This window comes from Leptomonas pyrrhocoris (genome assembly GCF_001293395.1).
Source record: "Leptomonas pyrrhocoris isolate H10 chromosome Unknown, whole genome shotgun sequence".
Taxonomy (NCBI): domain Eukaryota; phylum Euglenozoa; class Kinetoplastea; order Trypanosomatida; family Trypanosomatidae; genus Leptomonas; species Leptomonas pyrrhocoris.
Genome location: NW_015438382.1, coordinates 411,228 through 431,939, shown reverse-complemented (window position 1 = coordinate 431,939; position 20,712 = coordinate 411,228). Strand labels below are relative to the sequence as shown.

At 60.1% G+C, this 20,712-nt stretch overlaps 5 protein-coding genes across 5 annotated transcripts in view; all 5 read left to right on the top strand.

Moving 5' to 3' along the window:
• Window positions 1–467: 467 nt before the first annotated feature.
• Window positions 468–7,281, top strand: ABB37_08837 (hypothetical protein; the record flags this gene model as incomplete). Its single annotated transcript, XM_015807956.1, has 1 exon — window positions 468–7,281. Exon 1 carries the CDS (start codon window positions 1,171–1,173, stop codon window positions 7,279–7,281), a length of 6,111 nt encoding a protein of 2,036 aa, XP_015653614.1. The 5' UTR covers window positions 468–1,170.
• Window positions 7,282–7,909: 628 nt separating this feature from the next.
• On the top strand, window positions 7,910–10,240 carry ABB37_08836 (hypothetical protein; the record flags this gene model as incomplete). The annotated part of the gene is made up of 1 exon (XM_015807955.1): window positions 7,910–10,240. Exon 1 carries the CDS (start codon window positions 8,219–8,221, stop codon window positions 10,238–10,240), a length of 2,022 nt encoding a protein of 673 aa, XP_015653613.1. The 5' UTR covers window positions 7,910–8,218.
• A 1,860-nt stretch (window positions 10,241–12,100) lies between these two features.
• ABB37_08835 (hypothetical protein) lies at window positions 12,101–16,978 on the top strand (the record flags this gene model as incomplete). Its single annotated transcript, XM_015807954.1, has 1 exon — window positions 12,101–16,978. The coding sequence occupies one exon, from the start codon at window positions 12,101–12,103 to the stop codon at window positions 16,976–16,978; it is 4,878 nt and encodes a 1,625-aa protein (XP_015653612.1).
• A 632-nt stretch (window positions 16,979–17,610) lies between these two features.
• On the top strand, window positions 17,611–19,817 carry ABB37_08834 (hypothetical protein; the record flags this gene model as incomplete). Its single annotated transcript, XM_015807953.1, has 1 exon — window positions 17,611–19,817. The coding sequence occupies exon 1, from the start codon at window positions 18,651–18,653 to the stop codon at window positions 19,815–19,817; it is 1,167 nt and encodes a 388-aa protein (XP_015653611.1). The 5' UTR covers window positions 17,611–18,650.
• Window positions 19,818–20,456: 639 nt separating this feature from the next.
• The window catches only part of ABB37_08833 (hypothetical protein), a gene marked incomplete at its 3' end in the record, with an annotated part of 2,855 nt that continues 2,599 nt past the window's right edge, over window positions 20,457–20,712 (top strand). Inside the window, exon 1 of the mRNA XM_015807952.1 lies at window positions 20,457–20,712. This exon is cut by the window's right edge and continues 2,599 nt beyond it.

Genomic DNA, 20,712 nt, shown 5'->3' with positions numbered 1-20,712 from the left:
TGAATGCGTCTAAAGCGAAAGGGACCTCCTCCTCCCCCTCCCCCTCCCTGTCTCACTCAGCCACCTTTGTCTTTCCTGACACATGTTGGCGGGTGGAGTACACATTTAAAGCCGTGACTGGAATGCAAAGCAGTATCCCAGATGTACCGGCTCTTTTTTCAACCCTTGTTTTGAGGCGGAGGGACTCCAATGTGTTTTCCTCACTACGTTGCTGAACTGCATTTTTTTTTGGGAGGGAGGCCCCGTCACTAGCCACTGCTCGCCGTTGGAACTTGGCTCCCCCGCAGGTGTTGTCCCGGTAGAGGTGGCACTCTCGAAATGAAGAAAGCGGCAAGCACAGCGTCGTGTTGTCTCGGTTCCTGTCCCTCTTTGTGTATGCGTTACCATCGGTGTCATCACCCGCTACCTCGACGCGTCCTCATCCTCCTCCTCTCTCGTACTTTATATATATATATATCCTTGTCGTAGCAGTCGTTCTTTCCCACGCCGTACCTCCATCGACGCAAGAGGCGAAAGACGAAGAAGCGCTGCATTGCACTCGCAAGCCTTGCTATACTCCTATACACATTCCGCCCGTCTACGTATGGTTTTGTTGTTGTTGTTGTTGCTTCTGCGCAATCAAGAACTCCTCTTTTGTTTTTAAATCTATCACACTCCTGCGTCAAAACACATGCCGCTAAACTGTGACGATGCTCTCTGAAGAAACACATCGAGAGATAGAGAGTCACTTAGACACACATACCCACACAGCACTGTGTACTTGAGCTTGATCTTTGCTCCTTATTTATTTCAGCTGGGCTACTTCCTTCCCCACTCTTTTTCCCTCTTGCCATCAACCGCACGCCGCTATTTTATTATTCTAGTTTTTTGCTGCCACCGGTAGTCATCGCCGAAGTTCATTGCATTGTTTCCTCTTCCCTTCCTTTTTCTTCCTGATATTCCGGATCCCCCGCCTTCCGGCTTTACCGAGAGGGTTTTTCCTTCTACGTTTCTCCGTCTCTCCCGCTGCGTGGGTCGCTGTTTGCGTGGACCACGCCAGGCTTTTTCTCACCGGCGTCGCAGCAGGTTCTGACGTTCCTTTTCGCCGCAGCGCCCCCGGCAAACAACTATATTAAAAGCAGTCGGAAAGAGGGAGGGGGAGGGAGTACCTATATCTACACAATCTTCCACATGGACCACTCGGCTGCGCAGTCGACGCCGCTCGCGTCTTCCTCGTCGTCCTCCGTCTGTCTCGGCGGCAGCAACGGCGACGGCGACGGCGTCAGCGATGAAGATGGACGACACGATCAGCAGCGTCAAAAACACGACGTCGGGAGCGGTCAGAGCGGAGTTCTGTCGCGGCTGCAAGATGGTATTACGCCCCCGCGTATTGATCCACAGCAGGACGATCGTAGAAGAAGTACCGACAGTCGACATTCGATTCCTCCTGCAGGCTCTCACCATCGTGCGAGGTGTTCTTCGTGGTATTCGGCGGCAGATACCAGTTGTGGAAGCGACACTCACGGCGGTGCCCCTCCGAGAGGGCCGTCCTCGCCGACCCAACAGGGCAGACCAACCGCCATTCCACCCAACACACGACGAGCCTCAGATGTCATCTCCACCCTCCGCTCACGTACGGAGGGAGATGTAGCGCATGACTTCGGCTCGGCAGTCCTGCCTCTCACAAGAGTGCAGCCGTCTACGTTGACAGTGGGAAAGTCAGAGGTGGCGACGGATCCCGCGCACGTTGTCGCCGTCGACGATGACACGACACGTGCCTTTTTGGTGGCAGCCGTTTCAGGCGGGCACGCAACTTCCTCTTCGCAGTCGCCATCGCCGTCGGTCGCGTTGCAAACACCGTCGTCGACCTCGCTGCGAAGTCCGACTCCCCTCGATCTGACCGCGCCGCCGAAGCGGTGGTTTCCGCATCGTCGGAGCTATCCGGCAGACCGGCGTAGTGAGGATCTACCTTCTGCTGCTACAACGACGACGACGACGAGTTGTGGCGGTGTGGGCGATGACGGTGGTGGTGCGGGCCGCAGTAGAGAGCCAAATAGTTTTCCCTCAGCCGTGTGCAACGACGCACGGCATCCGCGGCAATATGGACGAGCGGCTTCGTCAGTGCCATCGTGTGGGCCGCTACACACAGCAGAGGGCAGCGTTCACAACAGCGACCTTCACCGAGACGGCAGCGCAGAGGACGGGCTGCCAAATACGCGTCGATTGAGCTTCAACAACAGCAGCAGCGGGACCGCGGCAGCCGCAGCAGCAGTGGGGGAGGAACGCTGTCGCAGCAACACTGATAAAGACCCCGAACAGGGGGAGAGAAAGTTTGATGCGGAGGCAGACAGTGCGAAGGAGTCCGCGGTGACGTCTGTCGCTGCTGATGATGTTGTGGAGTTAACGAACACGCCTCCTTTTCCACCAGCGGCTACTTTGCCTGCGCCGAATCGGAGTCATGGCGCGTCACTTCAACCTCCCTCTCCTTCATCTCCTCTCTCCGCCCCCTCGCAAGTAAACGAAAGGGCTGAGCAGCGTCCTGCATCGCCCGTCGTGGGCGCTGCCGCAAGTACCAGGACTGCCACGCCGTGTTCGTCGTCGAGCCCTACACCGGAGCACACACCTGGGAGGGCGTTGTGGCTCGCCCGCCACGACGGAGACGACGCCTGCCGCTCCCCCTCCCCGCGCGTGGAGGCTGCGGGTAAGAGTTTCATGACGCAGGACGAGTACAGAGTGCCCGTCACACCCAGACAATCCAATGTGATTGCAAGTGCAAGGAAGAAGATGGAACAGGGGAACATCTCTCCTGGACAATCACAACAGCAGCTGCAGCAATACGCTCCGCAACCGACGACCCCGTCGCTTTCGCATGATCCGCTGGGTTCTTTCAACTCCTCCTTCGAAGGTGATGTGCCGGAAGAGGACTCAGGGGGCGGCGCCGCCAGCGCGGTTCCACGATTCCTCGCTCCCCTCTGCAGCGCCGAGCACAACAGGACGCGCCCGTCACCGCCGCCGCTCGCCTTCACGCCGGTGGCGACGCCCGCGATGGAGGGCGTCTGCGTGCCACAGGTTGTACCCACGCACGAGAGCGTCTTCTTCCCGCTGGGCACGGAGGTGATCGCGCCGGTGATGCTGCACTACGTCACCGTGGGGGGCTGGAGCAGCCGTGCCGGCGGGCGTGACTACTTCAACCACCGCCGACTGCGGGGCGGCGAGGTGGCGGGACACACCGTGCGTTGGTTGCACACCGCCCAGCCGCGCGATCGATTTGTGTTCCTCGTCACGCCGGTCGTGGCGCGGACGGCGGAAGAGGAAGACGAGGAGAAGGAAGAGGCGCGACGCACGTGGGCGCTGCCGCGAGGAGCGTGGAAGAGTCTGCGTCGGATGCTCTTTGGTGAGGCACCGTGGTTTACGGCGGACAAGACGGCGTGCGGCGCGCGCAGCCGCATCGCCTACGATGACGCACCCCACTCCCCCTCCTCCCCCGACAAGGACATCGCAATAGACGAAGCGGTGAGTACTCCGAGTGGCGTGTATGCGTCGACGCCCCATTCGTTTCTGATGGCGAGCTCAGTGGGTGGGGCACACTACCACGATCGCTTCTACACGAACGACGGAGGGGATGGCGCCTCCCCACCCCCGCTGCACTACCGTACATCGCACAGCGTTGACGCCGCGTATGGGGACAGCAACAGCAGCAGCAGCAATTACATCCGCGAGGGCGAAGCGCAGTGCAACCGCACAGTGCTTCCATCTGGCAGCATGTCACCGATGCTCGTCACGCGTCAGTCTTCGCAGGGAGGCGTCTCCGCCCACGCCACCCCAGCTAGAGACCCAGCGCAGGCCGACGGGGCCACGCTGCGTCCGTCGCCGCTGTCGCTCGGCCACACCTTTCCCCCTAGCGCTGCTGTGGCCTCAACTACCGCACCGCAGGGACCGCACCTGCGACCCACCGGCACCAGTTCCCAGAAAGCCCATCCACACGGCCACGCCCCACCGTCGCCCGTCAACGGCCCTCTCTTCCCCCTCTACGCGTCGGCATCCTACAGTGGTGGAAGAGGAAGGGGGGGTGCAGAGACGAACAGCTACACCGATGGCAGCCGTCACGGTCAGCTGCGACACAGTGCCACGACGAGCGACTTCCACCGCGGTGCCAGCGGTAGCACCAGCAGCGGCCGTCGCTTCATCTTCTCACCTTTAACGGGCACGGCGGTGTCGACCAGTGGCGTCTCGCCCGTTACCCCGCAAAACTCAAAATACCGCACTTTACTACAGCAGCAGCAGCAGCAGCAGCAGGAGCGGGCAAGAACCCCGCTCAACAGATCACCTTCCGAGTCTACTCTTCCAGATAAGGCCGCCCCTGCGGCGACGGTGGGTGTCGAGGTCATTGAGATCGTCCACACGGACATAACAGCAATGGACTACGCCCCCCGCCTCGCCTCCCATCGTCTGTCGATGGAGGCAAGAGAGATCTACACCTACTTCTTTCCGACTCTCGTGGAGGCGCTGGCGCACTACCAGTGCCCCGAGGCGATGACGCTGATGGAGGAGCAGTGGGCTGCCGGCATGACGAGTCAAATCCCCCGGCCACAAGACGACGCTGTTCTTGCGCGGCAGCGGCACCGACAGCTGCAGCAGCGGCGGCTGCAGCAGCAGCAGGCGTCGCAAGAGCACCGCAACAGCAGCAGCAGCATCGTGCCCACGCCATCCCTCACCAGGCACCCTTCCCTGGCTGCGGCGCACGGTGACGGCGATGTCGTGCTCCCTCTTGTGTCGTCGTCGGGCAATGTGTCATCAGCCGCCCGGTCCTACGAGTGGGCATCACCACCGCAGCACGCGTCGCAGCGGTGTGCGCCGCTACGAAGGACGCCCCTCTCTTCCCCACCGCAGACTCTCGCGAGTGCATTGCGCAATGCGGGTCGAAGCGACGGCGGTGGAGGTGGTGGTGGAGAGCGGCCAGCCACAGCGCCGATGCAACTATTCCAACCGGACTCGCTTCCTTCGTTCGACGTAGAAACAGAGGAGGTCCGTGGTGCCGGTGATGGGGGTGGAGGCAGTCGTCGTTGCCATCGTCCTCGTGACAGCGATGCGGTTAGGCCCTCCAGTTTGCCTGCTTGTGCAACGCTAACCTCAACCGCAGCGGGCACACGCCCAGGATCCTGCTCCCCTCCCCCTCGCAGTCGTGGTGCACCGGCGCTGTCGAACTGTGTTGCCACTGAGGCTCCCATGAGCACCTCCGCGACGACGCTGCCGCCCACCCCACTCTCTGGCGCCACCCACGCCTTACACGATGCCTGCTCCTCCGTGACGCCGAAGCTGACCTCCACCCACCGCGAAATCGTCGTTAGCATCTACACCACCGACCCCGTCTTTAACAGCGTCCTGCGCGAGGTGCTGATGCCGGAGCCCGGCACGCACCCCTACACCACAACCGTGGCGGAGCAAAAACGGCTGCTGAGCATGGTCGAGGTCGGCATGCCAGCCTGGGCCATCTTCTACAGCTCCACCGGCCTTCCCTACCGTCGGCTCTTTCGCCTGCTCTACTCGGGCCTGACCAACCTGTGGCCACTGCTGTCGCTGGCGGTGGGCGTGTACGACCTGTACAAGCACCTCCCCCAGCTGAAGCGGTTTATGGCGCGGACCTTGGACCCTCTCACCCGGTGGCTAGAGCGCCGCTTCACCCTTCGCCTCTCCGTCCTGGTCACCTACCTCTTCTCTGTCGTGGTGACCATCTTTAGCAGCCTGAGCGCCTTTGTGTCGCAGTTCTACGTTGTGCAGCTCCTCTCCTTGCCCATCGTGCAGCTGGTCTTCGCCCTCATCAAGTTGCCCTTTGTGCTGGCCTTTGACACCCTCTGGCTCTTCACCAGCACGGCGTTTGGCACCATCAGTCTTGTGCTGCAATTGATACGCGTCGTTGTCATGGCGCCGCTTGTGTTCGTGACGAACCTCGCCTCTCTGCGGGAGACGGTGGGCGTGGTGGCGCCGGTGGCCGTGCAGGGGACGTCGCTTTCGGTGAGGTGGTGGAAGGCATGGTCGGAGTTTTGGGAGACGGTCGCGTCGCCCATGAAGAACGCGGTGCAGGCGTGGTGGGACTCGATGATCCACGTCAGCACCTCCGCCGCGCGGCGCGAGACGTCGATACGGCGGTGGTACACCCCGAAGTTGGAGCAGTGCTCGGCCGTGCTGGGTGAGGTGCAGGACACCGTGGCCATCAACACCCAGCTGTGGTGGACTGACATGGTCCTCCCTGGACTACGCCGCCTTGTTGTGCTGGGGGTAGCCCTTGTCTACCTGTACTGGCTGTTCCTTGGCATTTCGGATAAGGTGTGGGATGACTTTATTTATGCCTCGGGTGTTCGCCACCCGTCGCGCGGCGGCGGCTCCTCCGTCGAAGTTGGACATCAACCGCCCGTGACGACGCAGCAGCGGGGCGGTGCGGGCAGCGGCGCGGCAACGGACGATGAAGTCACGCCCTCTGCGGTGTCGATGTACGTACTCTTTCAGAGCCCCTTTGACCTCCTCTGTGCTGCGAGAACGCGCATTATCACGTCCATCACCTCCGCCACCATCACCGCTTCGTCCATCGGCGACGGCGACTGCGCAACGGCGGCCACGCACGCGGTGTTCTACACGCCAACGTCTGTGATTCACATGTGCGATAGCACCGGCACCTCGACCATCACCACGACCACCGCTCGGACCGCCGCTGCCGTGCCCGGGGCATCGCCCTCGACGACCCTGACCACCACCACCACCACCGTCATCACCACCGTCGTCCCACTGCCGCAGGCGTCGCTGACGTCTCTCGCGGCGGAGCTGCTGCTGCCGAACGTGGTGTTGGAGCTGCTGCACCGCCTGAGTCACTTTGCATACAATGGGTGGGGTGCGGCGGCGGACTTGGCGGGGGCACGACGAGGTCATCTGTTCAGCGCACAGCACCACCCCCGCGTGAATAGCTCCGCCTTCGACAACCACGGCGACTTGCCGGACTGGGCGTGCACGGACCAGGAGGGCGGCTGTCAGGGGGGCGGTGGGACACACGTTTCTTGTTCTCACAGTTTAGGTGAAGCGGTGGACTCAGCCTCGGTGCTGTCTGCCGCCGAGGCCGGACGGAGGCAGTACAGGATGCGGAGGTACGCGGAGGAACATCTGGCGCTTGTCACGGTGGATGTGCGGAAGTTGGGCGGCTTCCCAGTGATGCAGCCGACGTGGGCGGAGGTTACCTACCTGCGGCGCGGAGACACGAGAGGGCAGGAAACACCACGTGAGCTGTCCGTGGTGCACCAAGACGACCGTGTGTGAAGTCCGGTGTTCGAGCTTCTTTTTCTTTTCCGGTTCCAGCAACTCGGCGGTTTTGTATAGGGAGAGAGAGAGGGAGGGTGAGAGAGCCACAGGCGGCCCGTCTCCACTGTCTTTCATCGCCGCCGCTACCCCCGTCATTTTTTTCTGCTTTCTCTTCCTCCATTTCTTTGTTGTTTTTGTCGTCGCCGTCGTGCGTGAAACGGCGCCCTCCAGCAACTTCCCCTGTAACGAGTCTTTGCCATCCGACGGAGCCGCAGAGCTGCGGTAGGACCTATTGGAAGAAAGGAAAGAAACCGAGCTGTGCGCTGGCGCGAACGGGCGATGAACACCGTCCACTTATCCTTTGTTGTTGTTATTTCTGTTGCTCTTGCGTGCTCCTGTGCTCCGGCATTCCGCCGTTCAGAGTCACTCAGAGGAGCAGACTCAGCTTTCTGAACACAACAGCATGAGTTGATCTCACACTGCTTCGTTAACTCCACTTCCTGTCCTCTTTCTCTCTTTCTCTCTTCCTTGGGTGATCAACGCAATTTGATCACGTCGCACGTGCCTTGGTCACCTGCGCGCTGCCCGCATTACCGTACGCACACTTGCACGGTCCTCTTTGCGGTCTTTCCTCTTTTTCTTGACAGTAAATCATCACCCACCGCTATCTGCTTCGTGTTTCTTGAGAGGGTATTCATTTCGCACGCGCTCTCTCGCCTCTCCCCCCCCCCCTCCTTCCCCTACCTCCCTTGAGCTCTTCCGTGCGCACCTGCGTGGTAGATTCAGTAGCAAAGGAAGAAGAAGAGCAAGAGAACACATCGAGCAGGTCAGCTGAACACCACCTCAACACTGGCAGCCTCGTCCAGCTTTTCAGCTAACGATTTGCGGCTGACTTCTTTGTTCCTCACCTTCTCTTCGTCCGTCATCACCGTCATCCTCATTTCCATCAGCGCTGATGTCACGACCCGTAAGCGTCTCCGAGGACGCGATGAAGTCTCGGCAGTCTGTCCTGGACGTTGGCCAGCGCAACCAGCTGGAGGCCATGCAAGCCGAAGTGCGCCGCAACAACGAACAGCTCACCACCCTGCGCCGCGAGAACAAGGAACTCCGCTCCGTCCTCCAGCAGACCCTGCGTGGCCAACGCAACATCAGCGTCGAGGACCACTACGCGAAGGAGGAGGAGCTGCTGCATAACAAGAACTGTGTGCTGAAGCGCAGTCTGAACGCGGTGAAGGCGAAAAACTCGGAGCTGATGAAGGAGATCGAGAAGGCCGTGGAGGAGAACACCTTTCTGCTCCAGGAGGGCCACGGCGCCATGGAGGAGGACTCCTCCGTTGCCCACAAAATCCGCGCCCTCGAAAACCGCCTGGACAAGTGCCTCGTCAAGCACAACGAGGTGAACACGATCCGGCGCACCTACGAGACGCTGCTGGAGCGGCTGCAGCTGGAGCAGGCGGGCTTCAACACGCAGGTCTCGTCGACGGAGCAGGCTTTGCAGTGCGCGGACAAGGAACTGGCGGAGTTGGTGGCGGTGTGGAAGAGCGCCGCGAAGGCGCGGGACGCTGCGAAGGCCGAAGTTGCCGATCTCAAGAGCCAAATCGCGGCTGAGCGGCAGAAGCAGCGGAAGGACCTGGACGAGCGGCGCGCCTTCATCGAGGCAAAGCGCCAGCAACTCGAGACGAAGCACGAGACGCTGATCCAGAAGCTGCAGCAGCAGGAGGAGCGCCACGCGCGAGCAGTGCAGAACGCCTCCAGCAACAGCGCGAGCCGCCGCCGAGGCGGACACCGCAGCGGTGCCTCCTCTGCCTCCTCCCTCCGCCCCGAAGAGGTGGAGGAGCTGCAGAAGCAGAAGGTAGCGTACCTCCGACTGCGGGACATGACGATGGGCGTCAACGTGGCCGACGTCATCAGCAAGCTGTGCGAGCGCACCACCCAGAACGAGCAGCTGCAAACCACCTCGCACACGCTGGAGGCGGACGTACAGGGTTTGGAGGAGCGCAAGGTGCAGCTGCAGACGGAGTGGGAGTCCGTCAACCACCGCGCAGGCCACGCACTCGTCTCGGCCCGCGTGATGCGTGCCGCACGCGATGCCCACGCCCGCGCAAACGGGACGGCGGACGCCGCCGCGAAGGGGGAGGTCACCGCCGGGGCTGGGGAGGACGACGACGGCGCGGATGGCTTCGCCGGCCCTGGTGGCGCGGGCGACAGCACCGACTTCGGCTTCCGCGCAGACCGCCGCCACGACCGCCGCCTCATCCTTGACGAATTTCGCCAGCACCTCGCGCAGCGCCAAGATGAATTGGAGGAGGCGCAGGAGACGCACGACAGCCTGGTGCAGCTGCTGCGGGAGGTGGACATGGGTGTGAAGTACCTCGCGGAGAAGCTGTCCATCACGAACGCCGCCGCTATCACCTCCAGCTCCACCGGGGCGTCGAAGCAGGAGAAGTCGGCCACCAAGACCAGCCTCACCATCGACCTGCTGCGCAGCTGTGGGGCGAAGCTGCAGCTGATGCTGGAGGAGCTCTCGCAGGAGGAGCTCGACGCCATCGTGCGGTCCATGAGCGGGGCGAAGTTCACCATCCCGGAGACGAACCTGCGAGTGGAGGAGGTGTTGGAGGCGAAGCAGCAGCAGCAACTCCTGCGGCAGATGCAGAACGCCTCCGCCTCGCGCGGGCGGGGCTCGATGAGCCACTTAGGCGGTGCCGGCGGGGCAGCAGCAGCGGCAGCTGGTGGCGGCTCCACTTCGCCGTCGGCCACAGCAGCAGCAGCGGGGGCGGCAGCGGGCGGCGGGCGTAGCGGCTCCGGCACGGCCGCAGGCGTCAACGGCGCCGGCACGGGTGGCGACGACTACCCCGAGAACGAGATCCACGACCGCCAGGAGCTGAAGATGATGTCGATTGCGACGGTGGAGCGGGAGCAGCAGAAGGCGCGCAAGCGACAAATGCAGCAGCGGCGCAACAAGGAGGAGATGGTGTAGGAGAAGGAGGGCGGAGGAAGGAGCGAAGACGAAAGGTGCGGAGGTCAGTGAAAAGCGGAGAAGTCACTGTAATGAGGGGGGGAGAGAGAGAGATGCCCTTTTGTTGTTGTTATGGTGGTGGTGATACCTCAAAGGAGAAAACACCGTGTCTCTGTGCCGGTGGCCGGGACACTCTGCCCTCGCGTGACGCTTTCCATCGTGGTGGGATGTCACCTGCAAGGCCTCTCTTCTCTCCTCGTGCACGGCACACTCACACCGTTGTAACATCATATTCTTTTTTCTCTTCTTCTCGTTTTGTTTTTTTCTTTGGAGGAGACGTTTTCTTCTCCTCACATCACCGTTTCTCTTCGCCAGCCTGCCGTTGCCAATTTACGTGTGTGTGAGTGTTTCTCCTCTTTCCTTGATGTACAGTGACACAGAGTTCTGATGTTTACGATGTTTTGTGTAGCTTTATAATAACTATTGTTTTTTACTATTATTATAGATAGGTATATATATATACCTATTTGTATATCTTGGTCGCTTTTTGATGATGATGATGATTTGCTCGCTTTCCGTGGAAGGGGGTTGTCGGCGCGCTGTGTCCGGTCTTTTCCATCCACTGCCGTCACCGCCTTCATGGGAGAATTTTCGATTTTGCTGTCGTCGGCGTTGTAGTCGCTACGGCCTCTTGTTGCTGTTGTTGTTCTTGTTGCTCTCAAAGACAGGCATTAAACGGCGGTGGACTACACGCCCTTTTTTTGTTCTCAGCGTGTCTTTCTTCGTTCTCTCTTTCTCTTGGGTTTTTTCTTTCTTTCTTTTCCCCCTGATGTTAGATAGCACGAGGCTCTTATACGTAATATATAGATGTGATATATATGTTTATATATCATACATAGAGCGTTCTTTTTTGACCGCTACATGCATCCACCGCAGTCGTTACAAGTTTCGTCTCCTCTTCCTCTTACATGTACAGCATCATTGTATTATTGAAACTCTCAAATCAACATGACAACGAAACCCCTTCGTGTGTGTGTGTGTTGTGTCTGGATTTCCCACGTAAAATCCTGCGCCATCGCCGATGCGCGGGTGCAACGCCCGTCCCTGCTAAAAGTATGGCGGCTGCGGTCGAGTGAGAAAGGAAAGGAAGATGCTTCGGCGTAAGCACCACCACCACGACTCCGGTGGGGAGTGGTGGCGAGCGTGTTGAGCGTCGCAACCATGCGGACGTATTCAAAAACTTCTTCGAAAACGAAAGAAAGCCGCTTGCGCTGTTTCTCCACAGCTTGCGCTTTCCCTTTCTTTTTCATTTTCCTGTTACGTCACGTGAACAACGCTGCCTTTTGTTGTGCCGTTCTTCGTGCCTCCCAAAGGTCATGCGTTGATGACACCTCCACCTCCTCTACCTCTTCTTCTTTTGATTTCGACTGCTTATGCGGCTGGCTTCTCCTCCTCTACCGCTCTTCTGTCCACGTACACGCACGTAACGGAGCTGTACTCCATGTACTCCCGCTAAATACATGTAGATATATATACAGATAAAGATATTCTGCTTTGGTACCGCACCTGCGACGACAAAGTCGCGTATTTCGCTGCCCTCCCCTCCTCCTCTTTATTATTATTATTATTATTATTGTTTCTCCCGTAGCTACACACCACAGCTCCGCCGCCCTCGCAACTCATACCGGACCTGTTGGTTTGTTTTTTTCTCTCATCATCGAATAAATGGAAGAAACGAGAAGAGGAACGAATGCGACGGAATGTGTGGCATCGTCGCCGCCGGCATTGAAGAAAGCTGATCGTCAGCAGCAGCAGCGTTGTCTTCTGCGCTCCTTTGCCCTCGCCGACCTGCTAGGCCTCTCCCCCATCGCACGCCAGCAGATGGCTGTGGCGGCTGCAACGGAAGCCGCCAACACACACGGCTGTACCTCTGCAACGTCCGCCATCCTTGCTCACGCCGAAGCGGCGCCTGCACGAAGCGCTGTAGAAACGGTGATAGTGCATGCCGTCCTTCACCAGATGAGCGCAACGGCGAGTTTATCGAACACCTCTGCACACGTCAGCCGCGGCAGTGCCTCAGGGCCTTCCAGCGGGCTCACTCCGTCATCCCTGGAGGCCCCCCCTTGGGATCTTCCAGCGACGACGATCAACACCATCACTATCGCGCCTTCATCTTCTGCCGTAGCAGCAACCACTACATCGTTTGCTGGACAACGACCAGGCCCTGCGCTTTATCCGCAGCCGTTGCCGGGGTGTACGTCGTCATCCTTGCTGCTCCTCCTCCCCGCCGTGCTTTCTACGCAGCGCGGCATCGCACGCGTGGATGCCCTGCACCCCACCTTTGTTCTGCATCTGCTGACGGCGCTGCTCCAAGCCGGTTGTGGATGCGCGGGAGGTGAGGGGGCTCTGTTGTTGACGCAGAGTCCTACTCGTTTGTCAAATGGGCAGCCAGCAACAACAGCGGGAGGCGATGAGGAGGAGGATCTACGACGGGCGGGCTATCGAGACACATTTCTGCAGCTCCTGAACCTATACGCACCTCTCCTGTTGTCCCGCCTACAAGGCGCAGGGGCCGCGGTGGAGGAGCTGGTGACACTGATATCTCAAGAAGCCACCCCCACCGCTTCTGCTGATGGTGCGAAGGCAGAAGGACGCCGCACGAAGTTCGCGGAGTGTGTAAGACGGCACTTCGCTCCAAGTCCCACGCAGCCGTGGGTGGAGGCGTTGGGTGCGTTTGTCGCGAGCACCATCGAGGTTCTCTCCACACGCAGCCGCAACGTCGCTCGCACAGCCTCGCTCCATGCGGACACGGGAACCGCAGCGGCAGCTATAACAACAGCATGTCATGCAACGCCCAACAAAGCATCGAATGGAAGCACACCGCTGGGTAAAGCAGAGGTTCGTCAGGGAAGTCTGCCGTCCGCCGCACCGCCCACAGCAACGGAGACGGAAGAGGCGGTGTGGATACTGAAGACGCTCGGTACGGTGTTGTTGCTTCTCGACCCATCCAGCCCCGACCGGGTGGTGGCAGCCAACGGTGGTCGTGGTGGCGGTGGTGACCGCAGGGATGCGGAGCTGGCACCGGGTGAGGGAATAGCTTCCTTTGCGTCTGAAGACGCCGGAGTGGCAAACCGCGCCGAACTGGAAGCGTCGCCCGCGGATGTAAGCGAGCACAAGCTGTCGGAGTGGTGCCCGCTGAAGCCCCATCACCGTCACAACAGCAGCAGGGCAGAAGGTGTTGTGTTGGCCACCGTGCTTTCACGCATGTGTCAGCGACAACTGCTGTTAATAGGAGCGTCTAATGACGATGATGATGTTGATGTGTTGATGTCGCAGGTTACAGCCGTAGCGAGTCTTATTCAGCGGCTGCTCATGCGCAATGGAGAGTGGCACGGCGATGCCATCATCGAAGGGACTTGTTCTGCAGACACATTAGTCGACCACTACGCAGCTCTCTACACGTCGCAGCTGGCGGAACAGCAGAAGCAGCAACATCGACTGTTGGCTGCCGCGGAACGCGCAGTGCAGCACGTCCTGCGGCTGTCCACGACGCCCTGGCGCTCCTCCCCCGCGATGCTCGTGGCGATGTGTGGAATTACATCTTACCAGCTGCGCACCCAGCTTCGACAGCGCCAGCAACGCCTGCTAGTACTCGAGTCAGAGCGAGACGGCAACGCACGTGCGCATGATGCGCCAGACACGTGCTATGAAGCTGAAGCGGCATCTTCGTCGTCGCTGGTGTTGCCTAACACCGCAGCTCCGACCTCCGCGGCACAGCCTATTTTCTTCGGCGAAGCAGTGTGGTCCGATGACGAAGCAGCGGAGGGAAAAAAACCTGCTGAGGGTCCAATACACACGTTTGGCGAAACAGCTACAACGAAGACTTCGGTTTCATACAACGCCACGATTGCGGCAGCACCCTTTCCATCCCCGTCAGCGTCGTCATCGGCGAGGCGCTGTCCTACAAGTGTGCCGCCTGTGTCTCCGGTGCGACAGCCAACGCAGCGGTGTCTCTACACCCCACGGACGAGTCTGCTCGGTTGTTCCGCTCCGACGAGAGAAACCGCCGACACCGCTGAAGATTATGACGCCTCTCTCAGCGATCCGGTGCGATACTTCTCCGCCACCCGGTCGATGGAGCATCTGTGGGAGCTGCCGCCGCGGGTGCCGCAGGAGTGGACGCCGGCGCTTGCCACGCTGATGACCTGCTGTGCCCTGTGCATCACCCCCACCTCGACCGTCGCCTCGCGCCTCTGCGTGTTAGCGGGGGATCCGTTCCCCGAAGAAGGAGGAGCGGAAGAGGACGAAGCAGCTGGCGGAGGTGCCGGTCCGGCGAGCTTCGCCGTCGCTTCGTTGCCCTCTGCGCCGTCCAGCACTCGCGCCAGCCCGCGGCCGAGTTTGCTGGACTTCGGCTTTGGACGTCGACGTGCCGCGCCCGCGACACCACAAAACACCCACACGGCCGGCAGCAACAGCGGCAACGATTGTACCAGCGCGGGTGGTGAGAGGGAGCGAAGCGGCACGACGCAGGCGCCGCCCACGGGGAGTCGGTCGAGTGACGCAGTGGTGGTGGTTGGGGCGCTCGCCCAGTGGCACCTGCGGGGCCTCATTCAGCAGCTGCGCATTCCAGCACGGGGAGTGGAGCCGCGACTACGCGGGTGTACGGGGGAGATGCGCGCCGTCGGCGGGAGGACAACAACGGTGACGAACGGTGTCTTTCCCTCAGGGCTGTCCGCCACGGCGGTGGCCGTGCCGAGCTCCGCCGGTGCGACCGGTGGCGCCTCGTGGTTCACGGCGTACCATCACGCAAACAAATCCGCACGTCCTCGCCCCCAACCCCAACACCGCCGAGACGCCGCATCTTCTACTGGCGCCGCTTCTGCGCCGAAAGGCCTCGATCACGATGCCAGCGTTGTGGTGCTGCGTGCGCTGAACCCCACGCTTCTCCTCGCCAGCTGCTTTGCCCTGCAGCACCTCCTGCGGACTCAGCATCATTTCTTCGCGCATGCGCAGCTGGGTGGGTCGGCGATGCGGGAGCTGCGGCGGGGGGTGGTCGCCTCCCGCCGCGTCGCCGGCGGTACCGCGGGCTGGACGGCGGGGATGCTGCAGTGCGTGCCAACGGCGTACCCGTCGGGGCGAGGCGGAGGCGGCGGTGGTGGTCAGGAGTCGTCTGCACCGCACAGCCTGCGTTCGCGTTCGCTGTGGGTGGATGTCGGTGTGCGGGGGCAAGGCGGCGATCGCAGCACCACCGCTGTGTTGGACGCCGCCTTGCAAGACAACGGCGAGAGCGACAATCACACGCACAGTAGCGATGACGATGACGATGCCGCTTCTGCGCGCCCGCGGCTGCACAGTGAGGGAGGAAGTGCGATGACGACCGGCACAGGGGAGGGGGAGAAGGACGCGCACCGTGCCTCGGCTGGCACGTGTGCCTTGACAGAAGCGGTGCTGGTGGCGGTGGCATTTCTCGGCAGCCGAGTCGTGGCGGTGGCGCTCCCTCTCCTACACGCTTCCGCGCAGGCAACGGGGGCGGCGGCGCAATGTCAGCGTCAGTGGTTGGACGCTTTACAGGCGTTGGCCGGATTACTGCTGGACACCCATCGTGTCCACCGCAGTCGTTATAAACTGGAGCTGCAGCGCCTTGTCGGTGGCGACGTCCGCAGCAGCAACAGTAGCAAGAGTAACGCATTCGCCAGCTCAGTGAACGGTGACACGGGGGCAGCAAGGCGAAGCAACGAGGCCGTCTCTGCCTCGCCGCTGCCGGATGCGTGGCGGGCCGCCAGCGTAGGCAGCCCCCGCGAAGGCTTTGCTGGACCACTCCGCACCTCCAGCCACGGCGACGCAGGAAGGTCCCCCACTTCGCCAACGCCACCTCGCTTTGCTACTCACGTGCCGACCGCGCCGTCGCCCTCGCTCTCCATCGAAGCGCAGTTCGGCGTCGGCACCTTCTTCGTAGCGCTTGTGCGAGCGCTGCTGCAACTACACGTCCAACGACACAACAGCGGCGGTGACGACGGCGCGTCTACGGCAGAGACGGCGATGGCGCAGTGCGTTTTTGCAGTGGCGAGCGTCATCAGCGACCTCCTACAAGATTACACCCAGCACCCTCCCGTCGCCCTCTGCGACGTTCTGGCGATGCTGTCTGTCATTCAGCTTCCCTCCTCGCCTGCGGCGGTGCCGGCTGATCAGGAACCGGCCGGACGTGCCGCTCCCACCGTGTGGCAGGCTCTCCGGGCATCGCCCTACTGGGACACGCAGCGCTTGGGTGCCTTGGAGTGTGCGAGTCGGGCGTGGAACGCACCTCCCGAGCCTTCGCCGCCGCTTCCGGAGAGGCGATGCTCCTCCGTCGTGTCGGACAGCACCGTGCCGCCTGCCCTCCCCGCTGCTCCACCACGCGAAAGCCTTCTCGGCCACGTTCCCTGTTCACGCGATCCAACCTCGATGTCGTGGCTGCCCACTACTCTCTCGTCAGCACGTCGAAATGATGATACAATGGAACTCAGCAGCGCACACGGTGGCGTGCACCACGCGCGAGGTTTACTGGATTTAATGGCGGAAGAAGAGGCGTTGCTGCTGACCACGAAGAGAGCAGCAGCAGCACAGTGCGCCTCCGTCACCGGCGAGGGGAACCTCGCGGAGGACGAGTCGCAGCAGCTGGCCATCGCGGTGGTGTCGTCTCGGCGCTACGCGTGGGCGCTGTCGCGGCTGCAGCTCTCGTGGAGTGACGCGCTCACGGAAGCGTTGTTTGCCGGCCGATAACACTGTGTTGTGGCAAAGGAGGTGAGGAAAGGAAGATAAAACACCTGCGTAACGGCGGGAGAAAGCCCTCCTGTAAATCCCTTCGGCGTTGCGCTGCTCTGTACTTCGCATCGTCATCGCAAAAGTGTTTTCTACGCGTTTTTATTTATTTTTATTTTTACTTCTTACTTGCCTGCTGCTTTGTTATGCTTTCGTTTCTCGCCATCCTCCAGCTGCTTCCCTTTGTGCGGACGGTCTTACAGAACCACGTGTGACGCCTCTCTCTCTCGTGGCCACCCTCTTTTTTTTCCCTTTTGGAATCTACCTCTACCGCGCGCAGACTTTATGCTCTGTGTGTGTGTGTAGGTGTGGTTTCCTTCTCGGTTCTGCTATTTGCGTTATTAGAAACGACTGTTGGTGTTTCTTATGACAGTCTGCCGCCTCTCATTCCGTGACTGCGCATTTCATGTCAGCGTAGACTCGTGACCTTTTTTGTTTCTTTTGTTGTCGTCGTCGTCGTCATCGTTGCTCCACGCTGCTGCCTCTTCCTTCCTCTCTCCCTCCCTCTCTCTCTCTCTCTCGACTTCTTATCCTTTCCTTTACCGGAGTTGTTGTTGTTTTGTTGCTGCTGCTGTTTTGGTTCTCGTCTTACGGCGCATATCATCTCAACGGCGTGCTGTTATCGTCTACCGCTGCGTCGTGCCGCAGCAGCCGCGCCGATCACAAACGTTCGTGTGAGAGCGAGACACGGCTTATTTCATTGAGAGCGAGTACTCCTTTGCCGTTCAAAGAAAGAAGCAAAAGAAGGACGGAAACGGGAGCACGTAGATGGAAATATTCCATACGCTGTTGGTGCTGCAGCTGTGATACGACTGGTGAAATATACATATATATACACAAGCATTGGCGACGGCGGTACGTGGAAGGGTGGAGCTGCCCAACGCCCTTACGCGCATAGATGACGTCGTCGTCGCATGCGACCTCCGCAGCGACACGCGGCGCCCCGCCTCAGGATGTGGTCGTGCAGACCTACAAAGCCGAAATTCAGCAGCTGAAAGAGGCCCTGCACGAGCTCGCGCTCCGCGACAGCAGCAATGGCAATCCAAGCTTCAGCGAAGTGCTGGAAGGCAAGTACCTCGCTCAGATTAAAAAGTGCAAGGCCTTTTCCGTTCAACTCGGCACCGCGCAGCAGCAGCTCGCGGACACCCAGAAGGCCCTGCAAGCCGAGCAGGAGAAAACGAAACGGTTGGTGGCCGCCGCAACGTCCGCGGCAGGTCTTTCCGTAGCAGGAAAGGGAAAAGGCGGTGGTGCAGCGCACAACAACAAGCTGGGCCGTGGAGCAGGTCCGTCCCTCAGCGACAAAGGCGAGTCCAACGCGGACGGCACCGACGCAGACGATGCGGAGGAGGGCGCGAAAGGTGCAGCGGTGCAGCGAGTTTACGACCAGCTGCATCTGAAAGAAATTGCGCTGGCCGAAGCGCAGCGCGAGAATGGAGCGCTGCGCTCGCTGATTAAGCGCGAGGTGGGTCTGCGCGATGAGACAGGCGACGTGGACGGGCTGCTGAACCGGACAACGGCAAAAGCCCCAAGTAGCGGTAGTGGAGCTGTCGTAGGGTCTGGTTGGCGCGGTCGGGCAGAGGAAATCGTGCTGCTGAAGAGCAAACTGAAGGACGCACAGCGGGCGGTGGAGGCGATGTCCGCAGCAGCAGCAGCAGCAGAGAATGGGCAGTACGATGACACAAGCCAAGGCAATGGCACCAACGTGCACAACGGCGCAGACTCGCTAGCGTTGCCGGCGTCGGTGCGGGCTTATTTGGGCATGGAGGAGTGCATCAACGCAGAGACGCGATCGGCGGCGACCACCACCACAACAGCAATTCGCCGAAGAGACGTCGACGACGAAGCGCGCGACCGACTGACCGCGATGCAGCAACAGCGCGCTGCTCAGCAACAACAACAGGTCGTCGATGCCGCGCAGCAGCAGCGGCAGCTGCAGGAGGAGAAGCTGCGGACGGCCGCGTTGCAGGCGCGCGTCAAGACCATGAAATCGGAGCTGGACACGCTGCGGACCTACGTGGGGACCATGTTGGACAAGAGCGCCACGGATGATGAGCTCGTAGAGGCCTATAAGCTGGAGGTGCGGCACGCGCAGGAGGAGATGCGGGAGTGGGTGAAGAACGCAGCGATGCAAGGCATCCCCAACACCGAAATGGAGAGCTTAAAGTTAACAGGAGTGCGAGATGGAGTGGGTGCGTTCTCCGCAGCAGCAACAGCAGGAACGAGAAGCGTGCCGTACCGCAAAGTGGCGCTGCCACCACCGTCGGCTGTCGCTCCTCCCGTCTCGGTGGCATCCGACGCAAGAGACAAACAGCCACCCGCATCTCCACATCCGCCGCAACAGCAACAGCAACAGCAGCAGCAGCAGTCATCGTCCTCAACGATGCAGCAAGACGTCGACGCGGTCGTGTACGAATGGGTCCGACGCGCCTGCCAAGAAGGCACTGCGAGGAAAGACAGGCGTGCAGCGGGCGCGGCGTCAGCAGCGGATCGACCATCACCGCCGCCGGCGAGCGCCGTGGCCGCCGTGCTGCGCAGTGCCTTAGAGCACGTGGCGCAGGTGGAGCGTCACGCGACAGCCGTCTCCGCGCTGGGGGGCGCTGATGCGACGTCGCGGGAAGGCAAGGCGTGCCCAGAAGAGGAGGCCGCCGCCACACAAGTCGAGAAGGTGCTCTTGATGGAGAACGCGTCCTTGAAGAAGCGTATGCGAGCCCTGACAGACATGGTGGAGCGCGAGATGGCGGCGCAGAAGGTGCTGTGGAACTCAAGAGATGCGAAGGGAGAAGGGAAGCACGATCCGTGACGTCTCGCCAAGGATCGACGCTCGCCGTTGTTGGTTGGGTGGTACCCCAACCCTAAAGGGTAACTGCGTTTGTAGACTGCCCAAACGCACACGTGCGACAAACTATTTTTTCTATAGTGAAGACCTTTGTACTACTCCACGGCGGCTTTGTTCTGTTGCTGTCCTGATAGGTTAACAACCAAGCCGTGTCTTCTCTTCTTCTGAAACACATAATAGTTTAACCACTGCTTTTGTGGACTTGCTGTTTCAGCCTGACATGTACGTTGACCACGACGCCTGCATGCTGCTACTGAGAAATGGTAATGATAATAATAATGGAAAGAGGAGCGTCGATAGCTACGTCGATCCAACATGCCGCAAATGTAGAGAAAGAAGAAGAAAAGCCGGGTGAAGATGGGACGAGATTGTTTTCGCTTGCTCCATGAACAAAGATAGACAAGACGCAACGCCGCCACCTTAAACGCTGATGCTGTTGAACCAAAATACAAAAATGTACTTCTTTCCTTCTTACAAACACCCTTCAATAAAAAAAAAATGTCGACCCTTTTTTTTTCTTCCTATTCCTGCTTTCGTTGCTCTTCTGATGCTTTCCAATACCACACAAAACTGCCACTGTAATGCACAACGACGTTGAGTAAAGGGAGAAAACCTGCAGTGAGCGTTCATTGATTTTTTTCCTTTCTTCTTCTTTCATCGAAGTCGTCCTCCGTTATTCCCTTCTCATTTTCGCGACCCAAAAAAAAATTTTCCACCACCACCACCACCCCCTCCCCTCATCTTCATATTTTCCTCATTGTTGCTGTAATATTGCAGCGCGAAGACAAAGGTGAAGGTACGTCAGCGGCTACTTCCCACCACCTTGCGGCGCTTCTCCTGCTCATATACATATACCCTT